The sequence below is a fragment of the Protopterus annectens genome, chromosome 4.part0 (genome assembly GCF_019279795.1).
Source record: "Protopterus annectens isolate FY-2018-M chromosome 4.part0, PAN1.0, whole genome shotgun sequence".
Lineage (NCBI taxonomy): Eukaryota > Metazoa > Chordata > Ceratodontiformes > Protopteridae > Protopterus > Protopterus annectens.
Window position 1 is genome coordinate 212,942,726 of NC_056733.1, and position 13,125 is coordinate 212,955,850.

Genomic DNA, 13,125 nt, shown 5'->3' on the forward strand with positions numbered 1-13,125 from the left:
GCAAAAAGAAAATGAAGACCAACCACCTTGCTGAAGGAATAAGAATTTAAATTTATTGGTAAGCACTTTTGTGCTTTATGCACTTCATCAGACCATAAAAAACTTCTTAAAAAAGTTTAAATATATTCATCAATTAACCCACAGTGTGAAAGTAGTGGACTCCAAGTCAGACTGCCGACCAGTCACGAGTGGAGTCCCATAGGAATCAGTCCTGGGTCCTCTCCTGTTTGGCATCTACTTCTCAGAAGGCCAGGCCAACACGGAGGGACTCTGGCTGACCAAGTTCGCAGATGACTGCAAGCTGAGAGCCATTATTAACTCCCCAAGTGATGTAGACATCCTACAGAAAGGCCTCACTGAGACAAATGATTAGTGTCAAAACCATGGCCTTAAGCTTAATGCCAAAAAATGTGTCATCTCCTTTGGGCAAAACTCAATTCCCACTAATTACCACATTGATGGGAGCCCACTGAACACTGAAGGCGTTACAAGAGATCTGGGGACACAGGTTGACAGCAACCTCTCCTTTGACTACCACATTGCCATTGTGGTCAGAAAGTCCTTCTATGTGGCACATCTCATTACCAAGGGTTTTGCATCCAAGAAGAAAGAGGTCATCCTCTCTCAATCTACTTTTCCCTCATTAGTCCAGTCATCGAGTATAATGCCCCATTTGGCATGTACCTCACTAGACACATGCAACAGCTGGAAAAACCTCAAAAGTAACTCACAAAGAGGATCCTAGACCTTAAACACATGTCCTACAAGGACAGACTCAAAAAACTCCAGCTATTCTCTGTCTCATATCATCTACTAAGAGGCAATCTCTGCTTGACTTACAAAGCCATGTCTGACCCAGCTCTGTTAGAAATGCTACATCTAAAGAAATCCCTATCCCTCCACAGCACATGCTCCAGAGACCTCAACCTCATTACCACAATAAACAGAACATGCTGGAGGGACAGGTTCATAACCCAGAGACTGCCCCTGCTCTGGAATAGACTTCCCATACATGTCAAGCAGAGCACCTCACTGGCCCTCTTCAAGAGAAATCTTAATGAGTGGATGGGAAATAGAAAGTTCACGCTGGGGATCACTCAAGTGGCTCTACCTGATAGAGGCAATGGGAACTAATGTCGGGCGGCATGATGCCAGGGCACTTCTGTGGACTACGCTTGTAAAGGCTCCAGGGCCATTAGCCTAGGACACACCTATGAACCATAATGAGCATCAATCAATAACCATAACAACAAAGTACAATTCACCACCCCTAATCAATGATGTAGCTTACGGGTATTTAAGGCCAGTTTTAAAGGTATACACCCATTAAGGCCAAAGCCTTTATCTGCCTGAAGTTGAATAATACATTTAATCTCATCACTTGCTGTCCTATTATTCAAACTACCACCTCTAAGATTTAAATGGCTCACTTGTAAAACCACAAACTCAAAACTATGTCCCACATTAATGTTGACATGTTTATTCAAGGCATTAGATCCCCCACATCCCTTTTTATATCACTTAAATGTTCAAGAATTCTTTATTTCGGGCTACAATTAGTTTTTACAACATAAAAACATGGACACTCCTTACAGATAGCTAAATAAACCAAAAATCTGCTTCTACAATCAACATAAAATCTGGGGGAATATTACAATTTTGTTGTGGGATGTATAAACATTTTGGTGGTACTAGAGCTACAGGCTTTACAGGATCTACACAGATAGGTTCCCATTCTGTCCAATTTCAAAGCAGCCCTTTTATTATTATTGTTAACATAACAAACATTGTTTCAATGACTGGCCATTCTTAAAACAAAAACCTGGAATTTCTCCTATCAGCGTCCTCATCGGCTAATAAAATTGGTCAATTCCTTCTTATGAACTCACAAACAACATTTATATTGCTAGAATAGGTAAGAGTAACCTTAACAATGTCATTTTTATTCTTCATATTATGACTAACATTGCTTTCATTCTGCTTACATCTATTGGAGAAATATGATTTACCCTGGTCTCACTCATCATTTTTACTTGATTAATAGAGTTTACATTTTCACTATATCCATATTCCCTATCAACAAATTCATTACTCATAACTTAAAATAAACACCAACTCCTCCTGGGAAGGGGAGTTGGAAGAACTTCCACCTTTATATTTTAGAAGTTCTAGTATTTCTCAAAAGGAGACATTCTCAGGTTGAGATCTGGGGGACCATTCCCCCTCATCAAAGTCAGTGACTTCAGTGAGAGATTCTTGAGGGTAATCCAAATGTCTCCTTTTACACAGTCTCTTCCTATGGACCTCATCAGTGGGATGGCCTGGTGAGGTATCGGAATTGATAAGGAAGTCCCGAGGGACTAAATGAAGGCTTGTTTGAGTAGGCTGTCCCAGTGAGATAGAAGCGAGAGGCTCACAGCTCATACCAGTGGTGGAATAGAAATAGGACCCAAAGAAGGCAGAATGCCCTCTCTTTAGGCAGAAAGAGAAGGCCCTCTCCACTACCTCAAAGGTAGAGGGTCTAGGAGAAACAGAAGTCATCAGCATCAGAGTCGAAAACCCCTGTCTTGATGAGCCCTGAATCCCCCCCAACCGTGTCCCTAGAAGGGAGCCAGACTCAAGCTGTCCAATGCCAAAGTACCTACAAGCAAGGATGGCTCTGATAACTTCAGAGTCAACCCCAACCCCCATAGCTGGTGCTCCAAGAGTCCTCCTCCTCTGAAAGCATCAGGACCAGGTGACTCAGGAACATGGTTGGGGTTGAAGAATGACCTATCTTCAGATCCAACAAGGACACCCTTAATGACCTTGAATCTGAGGGCTCCCAAACCACAGGATAGATAGGAAAAGGAGATATCACTCGAGGGTCAGTGGAGGGCAGGCTCACGGATCTGAAGGGAGATGCAGTCAGGATAACCCCCATCTAGATCTGATCGCTAAGGAACTTCCTCATCATCCTATCCACCTCTGCGTCAGACAAGTTCCTGGAGGACCTAAGAGAGAAGCTGGTAGATAGTGGTCTAGAGTATGTCCTTGGAGTCTCCTGGAGAAAAGGCAAATGGAGGTGAGGAAAAATTGGCTCTGGTGAGTACTGTGGTGACTGGAAATAACCAAATTACAAAAGAGTAGGAAAAAGACCTGCCTGATGGACAGAACCCAAAAACAGCACAGAAAGTAAGGGTGGGAAGTGAAAGAATGTTAAAAGTAATCCACAAGATGAAAACATGCAACCTTTAAATACTGAAAAAATGCCCAAAAGCTCAAGAGAAGGTGATCCACATCTGAACAATATGGTGGCAAATGAGAGCTGAGGTATATTAGGTTAGTTGGGCATTATGGGTAAGGGAGAAGGTCAAGAGTTGGATCTCTGAATCTAGTAAAAGTGGCCGAGTCAGATCAGAGACCTATCAGTTGAGGAACAAATGAAAATGACAACATCAGATCCTTAGTTTAAACAACTAAAAAGTAATGTGAAAGGGTTTTCCCCAAAAGGAACTTATCTGTCCGGCAATGGAACAGCATTACCCAACCACTGATCTTTGAAAGCCTACAGAGGAGCAGTCTTCTTTAAGGCAGAAAGTTCTGATGGACTTGACACAGAAATCTGTCTTTTCAGTCAGCTCTGCCCAAGCAGACTAATGGTTTGGATGCATGGAAGGTGCCCAGAAGCTTTGGCTGGCTGTTATATCCTATAGAGGATATAACCTATATAGTTTAGGTTACTGCAGCAGTGATCAATATGAACAACATGGCTTTTCCACCCTAAGGATTCTTCCAAAATAATAAATAGCTTGTTTTCCAAGGAGTCTCCAACAGAAAGTAATACAGTGGCAGGCCTACAAATTATAACTGAAAATAATGGGCAGCCAGACTCAGGCACATTTAATGTGTCAAACAACAGTACAATGCAAATCTGTGTCCAAGTGATAGTGGCTAGGTTTGCAAGTTTTATATCTCGAATGGTAGAAAAACTCCCTGTGGGCTGAAGTTTAGGGCAAGTTAGTGTAATGTGGACACTTAAATGTTCTATACTTCAAATTATTCTTCAACAATAACATAGATTGTTAACTCCAGACCACTTGCAAAAAAGTACAAGATAAATGAGGTATTCTTCACGTGTCAGAAAGGGATAGAAAACTAAATTTCTATTAACAATATATAAAAAGCAAAGCATTTTACTTCTGTTACCTTCTGTCTGGACTAGCCGCAGCTTCAGTTCAGCTGTTTTACTCATCAAGTCCTGCTTCAGCTCAAATATCTGGTCCTGCTGAACCTTGCACTTCCTTTCCAGTTCATCCACCTAGAAGCAGGACAAGCAAGTCAAAAGGCAGGGTACAGGTACAGTAAAATACAGTTAAAAAAAAGCTTAAAACATATGAGAGGTATAGCCTCAAATAAGAGTGCTACAATGAAGACTAGTTTTGGGAAGAAAAAGGACTGCCTTATTATCCAACAATGGACATTTAGTCAGTGGTACCAAAGGAATGCATCTCTGAGTTCCCAACAGTGAACACTAATTTAGTGGTAACAAAGGAAGATTTTCCTATCCTCCCCAAAAGTGGGCACTCATACAATGGTAACAATGGGAGGTGACTCTGTACACCTCATCAGTGGACATTCTTACAATGGTAACAAAGGAGAGCGTCTTTGTGCTCCCCAACAGTGGACAGTAATATAATGGTATCAAAGAAATGTGGCTCTGTGTTCCCAAAAAATGGACATTCATACAGTGGTATCAAAGTATGGTGCCTCTGCATTTTCTAAAAGTAGACAATAATACAACTGTGTCAAAGAATGGTGCAAGTGTACTCCCAAACAGTGGACATTCATACAATAGTATCATACAGTGACATCAAAGCAAGGTGACTCTGTATTGCCTGCAGTTCCTTCCAACTCACTGAATGATGCATGTGAAAAAGTAATTCTTATAAGAGGTGGGAATATAAAGCAATTAAGGTCTTCATATTCAGTAAGAGGTACAGTATAGTGAAAAGAATGGGAAAGACGTAGTATGGGGAGGTGGGAGCAAGTGTTGCTCATGTGCCATTAAAATGTCTGTGGAAAAGCACAAGCCATCAAGTATGCCACAGTGAGACTCTCACCCTATGACATAAATTAAAAGGATGAGGGAATGAGAAAATGGCCACTCTCACCTGCTGCAACAGTCCACCCGAAACATCTGTCATGAGTACCTCCCACAAGCATATTATTCTACTTTCAGAAACAGATGCAGCAGGAGTTACCAAAAGGATATAATGCTAGACTTCACAAGGAATGACACAGGCATAGATGTTCCCTAGGGTGGCATGATCAGGGGACTTCTCCATTTCAGCAAAGAAAACATGACAACTTCATCAAATGTTCTTCTTCTACAGGCACTAAGTTTGCTGTGTGTGTCATGGACTGCGGACTAAACTGAAAATGTGTGGACGTCTGCCAGCAACACCCCAGAAGAATAGTTTAGTGAGGTGACCAAAGTTCTACAGGAATAACCCATGACAGCTCCTGCCATGGACTACCACAGTTTGCTATCAGAGGTACCGAGAGAGGGAGGCCAAGAGATTGAGACAGAGAGTGTTAGCCCACACTGCTTGCTAGACATTTTGAAAGAAGCAGCTTTGAAGTTTTTTTTTTCCTGAAATGAAGCCACAAGCTTAGGTCCCCTCCATAATTGCTTAGCTTTGTCCAGATAATACTCAACTATCTTCACAACCAGGATACTGAAACAGACAGCAACTTCCCTATATTTTGTTGTGCTTAAACTAGATGAGCTCCTGTCTGGCTGAGATCAGCTTGGTAAAGTTGAACTCCCTGTTCACTGTTTTCCATAGGAAATTATTGATGGTGCAGTTTCTAAGGGTGTGCTGGCAATGATTCCTCTCTTGCTGAGAGATTTCCTCCTTCATGCTTGTACAATGGATGTGGTACATATAAAGGTCAAGTGATGTGGGGACATGCAACCTGCCCCTGTTCAAAAACAACACTATTTTTTTTATTCAAAGGATTCAACCAATTGTTTTCATCAGGCTGTAACTCATCCAGCTAACTCCATGACTCATAGAAGCAGCACCTTACTAACATGAAACTTGAGTTGTGAATTAGTTCGTCATATATGCTATGGTGGGGCCTTCCGGAAAAAAATAAGCATATAAAACTGTCTTCCTAGACCAGAACTCCTCTTCAGAGGAAGTCAGATTAAAAAGTGTTATGCTATTACTGTTCTCATCACGGAAGTTCCAAAGGTGAAATGGATCATTAAGAAGGACTTGGAAAAACACCACTTCAAGAATGCTATGATAAGCTGCTTGGACAGAAAACAGCTACTCAGACGCAGAACTTAGAAATGTAAATTAGAATTGACTTTTGGATACATCTGACGGTTAATTTGAAGGCAACAACAGCTCAAAGAAGAAAGCAGTTTCAATTTGTAAAAACATGGCAAAATTTTATTAAAAAAAGGGTACAAGTAAATAAGATGTTCATTCATTAACTCACTGCTAAAGCAGCCTCAGCAGAATGGGTTATAACCTGCCACGGATATAACAACTGTCCAAAGTCTTCAAAAACCATGAGAATCATCCTCATGCGCCCAGGCTACTGTTAACATGAACTCCAGAGTGCATAGAAGCAGCAGCCTGGGTGCCAAGAGTTTCACTGACAGTCTGCTAAAGTCTTCCACTGCTGGGAGATGAATTCTCTTATGGTAAAACCTTCCACAGTTTTCAGTTTACTGTGAAAAATATACTTGTTTTAATGAGAAACTGTGATTTTGAATAAATCTCAAGACAGGCTGGTCTGACAAGACTGTTGACTTGCTATATTTTTTTCTAAATGTTAATGTCTGTGCTTAATTTATTACAGATAAACCTGTATCCATTTTGTGGGATTTACATTATTTAACAGGAGTAAATGTGTTTTGGGAATGTCACTGTGTATTTTGCTTGTAAATTCTACTTTTGACTGCTTACCTGTCACTGACTCAGTCTAGCTGCACTAATGGAGAATCATGTTCCTTTTCTGGCAAATCCATGGAGCAACATGCCTGCCCCACAGTTTTACCTTCCTCCAGACCAAAAAAAAGATAACTTTAAGAGAGCCTTTGCCAACACACTGAGCTCAGTCTGTGCCTCAGCTGGTGCTGAGCAACTCAGCTGTGGCCCTTACTGGCATCTCAGACCATTCACTTTGTTCTCTTGATCCCTTTATTGCAGTTTCTTTGGCCACTACAGACCAGGGTTCAGCCATGTTCTCTGCAGCTGTTCAGCTGACCTTGGTGGATATGGGAGAGACACTTTTGCTAGTCTTAGAGGAGACAGCAGAGAATGTATCCCTGTGTACCCGGGCTAAGAGACCCTGTTCTGGGGGGGGGGGGGTGAAGCTTCATGTAGGAGTTGGTCTCCTCCTAGGTAGATCCCTAGAAGAAAAAAAAAAGAGAAAAAAATAAACATTTATCATCCTCAAACTATGTTTCTGTCGATAAGGAAGAGTTTTACTGGTTTTCAGGGTTTATTGCAAGCATTAAAACTTCTTAAAGATGACAGGAATTTTTGTTGAAAAATAAGTTCCCTCAGTTCTAAGGATTCCCTGTCAATGATCAGGAAGGATCCTCTAATATTTCTGTTCAAGTTCCCAATTCTTACTCTCAGTAATTTTCTTATTTTTAAATTATTTCTAGGATGAATAAGATGTTTCAGTGGGAACAGTCTGACAGTCCCACTTCTTTAAGGTAATACTGTGATTCAGTACAAGTTTAGTTTACACAGTATGCTACTGTTCCTCCTCTTTTACCAGTTTGGAGGATGTTTTTGATACTGCCTGCAATATGCCTGACCGTCAAACTGCAGCCAATAAAAAGGAGATAAACTATATAGTTCACCAAACTACAAAGAATAAAAATACCAATCCCCTCTTTGAGGAAATGGTGTATGAGATGTCCGATACAAGTAGTAAGCAAAAAAGAAAAACCCAAACACCAGACCACATTACAGTCTGCTGTAACTTTAAACATATATTGGATACATGTCTCAGGATGTACAAAGCAATTAGACCTATCAATAAAATTGCAAAACCTGCAATCCCTCCACATAAAAGTTCCAAACCTACCAGATTCTTGGGGCAGTCCTTGTCTCCTAGAGGGATAACACAACATCCATTTTCAGCTACCATTTGTTTTTATAATAAAACCGGGGATGTGATCCCACTATTCCCCTAATCTTTTCATCCACAGTTAAAAATAGGCCAATGTTTAATAAATATTTCCTTTAGTGCTCCACAGGGTGAGAAATCTACTATCCAGGAAGAAAGGACAGAGACTGAAGCTCAGCTGGTTGTGAGGCAGATGACCACCCCAGTTCAGACCCCACAGGTTTTTTCTGTTCTACTAGAAAAATTTTTTTTAGGAATAAGCAGAATAATGGGGTGAATAATAATACAGAGTTAGAGAAAATTTTTTATAGTTTCTACATATAATATTTGTAGTGAAAATATCAGGTATTGTATCTTATACTTTTGGGAATTTTTAAGGAACTTTAAAGAACTGACAGGTCTAGCTAACAAAAAGTTAGTCTTTTCCTATAAGATTGGAAGGAATATTAAGGATTTGTTAGTTTATACTAAGTTCATTAGACCTGAATTTAGATTACCTTCACAAATCCAGGAAAGAGGTTTAAAGCCTTGTGGGAAATGTAGTATATGTTCCTATACAGTGAATTTCTTTCCCTGTATTAATAATATTTATTTTTCACCTAATGGTGCTTACAACTGTAGAACAGATGGGGTGGTTTATGCAATTAAGTGTGGTTGTGAGAAATTTTACATTGGACAAACAAAAAGAATGTTTAAAGTGAGGTTGCTGGAACATCTAAGAGATATTCGGAATAACAGGGATGATAGCCCTGTGGCCCAACATTTTAAAGAATATCACAATGGTAACCCTGTGGGTTTAAAAGCAACTGTTTTGCAACATATTTTGGTATGTGATTTTGATAGAGAAAAAGCTAGATGTATACTTTTAAAAAAAGAAGCTATTTTTATATTAAAATATAATACTTTGGTACCCAAAGGTTTGAATGTAGAATTCTGTTGGAAAAGTATTCTCTAATAGTGATGCTGTGTTTTTAAATTTTAATTACATTAATTGTTTAATTGTTTGTTATTTGATGATGTATATATATTGTGTGGAATGTATTGATTGTTACTCCTTGAAGGCTGTTGGTGGCCGAGGCGCTAGAGAGAATAAATCATTTTATTGCTTGATTCCTGTTTTTCGTTTTTTTTCTGTTCTACCCCTGCTGATACGAAAAGACAAGAGGCAAACAACAAATCGATCCAGAAGTCGGGGAAGGACAAACAGGAAACAACCAGTAGAGGAAGAGTGCTCCAACAGCATCAAATGGATATGGTAGCCGACTGCCACTCCCTAATTTGGAACATATGTGCGTAAATGTTTCATCTCCCAAACCCTGCTTACACTCATCAACGGTATCAGAACTTGTCAAAGATTTGGGATGCATGGCTAGACTTAAAAAGGCTCTTGTGGTTGTTAACCTAGTAAACACCTATGAACCTATGATACCGAAGAGCCTTTTACTGGTTTATGAAATTTCCATTCTGAACAGGGGAAGTTCTTTTATACCTGCACAGAGAGCAGTTTCGCTGATACAATCATAGACAAGAAAATGTTTGTTAGGAAATTAATGTTGAAGATGATGCATCATGGTGCTATTAATGACACTCTAGAGAATGTATTTAAGAAACCTAGTGTTTTTGTGCCACAGAACCACTCAGTACTGGAGGCATTTAGTAAGTTATGGGAAAATGATATATTTCAATATTTTAATGATGATAACAGGAGGACTGAATTTGTTAATTTAACGTACTTTGAGACACAGGCACCTCATAGCTTACAATGTGATCCAGAAATAGTTATTCGACAAGCTGACAAGGAAGGTTCTGTAGTTGTGATGAATAGTGAGTTCTATTTTACATCTATGAACAGTATGTTGAATGACCCAAGCACTTATAAGATTAATATTGGTGATATTAAATGTAAGATGTATAGGATGATGAATCTGATCCAGGACTGCCTTTTAAGCAGACTTGTAACAGAGTTATCTCACTTCTTGATGGCAGATTTACCCCTAGTTCTAAGTTTGCATGGGATGCCTAAAGTGCATAACAATCCACTAAATCACCCTTCAGGCCAGTATAGTATTTGGGGTGGGATTCACTGAGCTTTTTCAGTACATATAGAGACATTTTTGAGACCAGTGTTGGATAGTTGTAGAAAGGTCCTTTGGGATACAAAATTTTTACAGGATTTTTATAAGAATGTTAAACGAGATCCACCTCTGCCCCATTGTTTAATGGTCGCACTTGATGTCCTTACTCTCTTCATGGTTATTCCTAACCGTGAAGGAATTGACATGATTAAGCTATTTTCACATGATCATAGTACCTATGATGCTAAACGAATTGACTTGCTGTGCCCGTTATTGAGATGGTACTTGAAAATAATGTCTTTGTTTTTGACAATCACTATTATTTGCAAGTGTCTGGTGTAGCTATGGGCATGTCATGTGCCAATAGCTATGCCAATATGGTATTAGCCAACTGGGAAGATATAAACTAATGGTTAAGGTGTTTGCCTTACAAACACAAGGTGCAGGGTTCAAGTCTCCCAAGGGATAATTGGCTAGGCTTAAAATGGCTCACAAGGGCAGTTAGCCTAGTACTGATCTATGAATCTATGAATTTAGCTTAGTGACCACTTTGCAGCGTATCAGTTTTTATCATAATTTTGTAGATGATGTGTTTATGTTGTGGATGGGGACCATCCAAGAGCTACAAAATTTTCTTGAATATTTACATGGGACCACATCTTTTTTAAGGTTTTCTAGGAGCTATTCAAGTTGATTTTTTGGATGTGAGGATTTGTGGGAAGAATGATTTGACCTTCACTACAGGGCTATCTTGGAAGGATTGTCATAGGGTTAAGGTTTTACATAGATCAAGTATGCACCCTGCACATATTTTTAGGAATATAGTAAAGGGTCAGACTATATCTAGGCTGACTTTTAAGGAGGATGGATTTAGGTGAGATTTAGAGAAGTTACATAGGGATTTTAGTATGCGAGGCTATAATAATAATGAGATAGATCAAGGTGTTTGAGCAGCTATATCTTTAAGAGACACACGAGCCAAACCATACTTCTCTTCACCCAGCAGATCCTCTGTACGAGGATCTGAACAGGAAGATATCCATTTAATGGTTCCCCTTTTTTATAGTAGTGATTCAAGGGCACTAAAGGAAATATTTATTAAACACTGGCCTATTTTAACTATGGATGAAAAGATTAGGGGAGTAGTGGGATCAAATCCCTGGTTTTATTATAAGAACAAACGGTCACTGAAATGGATGGTTTGTTATCCCTCTAGGAGACAGGGACCGCCCCAAGAATCTGGTAGGTCTGGAACTTTTATGTGTGGGGATTGTAGGTTTTGCAGTTTTATTGCTAGGTCTAATTGCTTTGCACATCCTGATACAGGTATCCAATATACATTTAAAGTTAGAGTGGACTGTAATACGCTGCACATACTGTATCTTGCCTATTGTACAGTTTGTATCTCTTTCTATATAGGCAAGATGAATAGACAATTGAGAGAATGCATCCGAGAACATCTTTACTCTATACATAGAGGTAACAAAATGAATGCCTTAGCTAAGCTGACATGATAGACAAGCCTCGCTATTTTGCCAGAGATGGGTTGCACCTGTCACACCTAGGTTTTCGAATACTGGCCAAGGCTCTTGACGTCCCCATAGTGCCTTTTTTAGGCAAGGCTCAAAGGACAAACCAACCACCGTAACCAGCACAGGTAACCAAAAACTAAGGGTAATGCTATTCAACGCCAGAAGTCTCAACCTCAAAATGCACACACTCAAGGCTCTCCTCAGCATGGAGAAAATCAATGTTTGTGCAGTGACGGAAACCTGGTTCAAGGCTTAAGAGAGCACCCCAGCACTGCCAGGTTACAATTCATATCACACCTTCCGGCCTCAGTTACCGGATTGCAGTACAAAGGGCGGAGGTGTATCCATATTCATCAAGGATACCCATATCTCCAGGTTAGTAGCACAGCATGATGCCCCAGAGATCATCCATGCACAACTATCAGCAGGCAAAACCACATTTCAAGTTGTAGCCGGTTATAGATCGCCCACCATGTCCCAAGATGCTCACTCTACATTCCTTGAGACATTGGAAAATATAAAGGTCCTACCCAACACCATAATCTTGGGTGATTTCAACTACCCTGGTATAGACTGGGCGAACTACCAATGTTCCAACTCCTATACTCAGCGATTCATAGAATTTATAAATTCAAATGCCCTTGAACAACTAGTATGTTCCCCCACTAGAGGGGACAACATATTGGATTTAATCATCACAAATATGGGCGCCCACTGTACCACACCCATTATCACTCCCTCCTTGGTCAGATTCGACCACAAACTGATAACCTTGGACATCCTCACCGCTCCACCTCCCCCAGTCAAAAAAAACCATAGTCAAAAACTTTTCCAAAGCAAACTTCAAACTACTTGCATCCGAAGTGGAAAGCTTCACTGTTCCCTTGCAGAAGGATAATGATATCCTGGATGCGGAATCCTACACCAAGGCACTCTATATGCATCTTCAGGATTGCATGGACCGTGCTATCCCAAATAAAACCAAGACTCCTTCCTCAAGCAAGAAGAAACCAGTCTGGTGGACCCGGGCCATAAGCAAACTTTACAATAAAAGGAGGAGACTTATACAAAAAAAGGCCAAATCTCAAGTAGAAAAAATCATCCCTGATCAGCATTAGTAAGAAATTGAGGGCCCTCATCAAGTCAACTAAAGCTAATTTTGAAAAGAAAGTTGCCAAGGATGCCAAGGATAACCATAAGGCCTTCTATGGCTACGTCAAAAACCTAAATGGCAACGCTCAGGTCTGTTCTGAGCTAGTAAAAAATGGAACAAAATACACTGACCCTTCTGACATTGCCAGCATCTTGGCTGACAGGTTCAGTGCAAATTTCTCCCCCCCCCCCTCACCACCTACAGGGCATATTACCATTCC

The 13,125-nt window shown here is 40.1% G+C and overlaps 1 protein-coding gene across 3 annotated transcripts in view; it reads right to left on the reverse strand.

The window, feature by feature from the left end:
- Positions 1 to 13,125, reverse strand: part of LRRC45 (leucine rich repeat containing 45) — a 1,637,099-nt gene that overhangs the window by 609,868 nt on the left and 1,014,106 nt on the right. For all 3 annotated transcript variants that reach the window (XM_044068217.1, XM_044068216.1, XM_044068218.1), the window contains one exon: positions 4,189 to 4,300. In XM_044068217.1, coding sequence (XP_043924152.1) covers positions 4,189 to 4,300 — 112 coding nt within the window. The remainder of the gene's footprint in view (positions 1 to 4,188; positions 4,301 to 13,125) is intronic.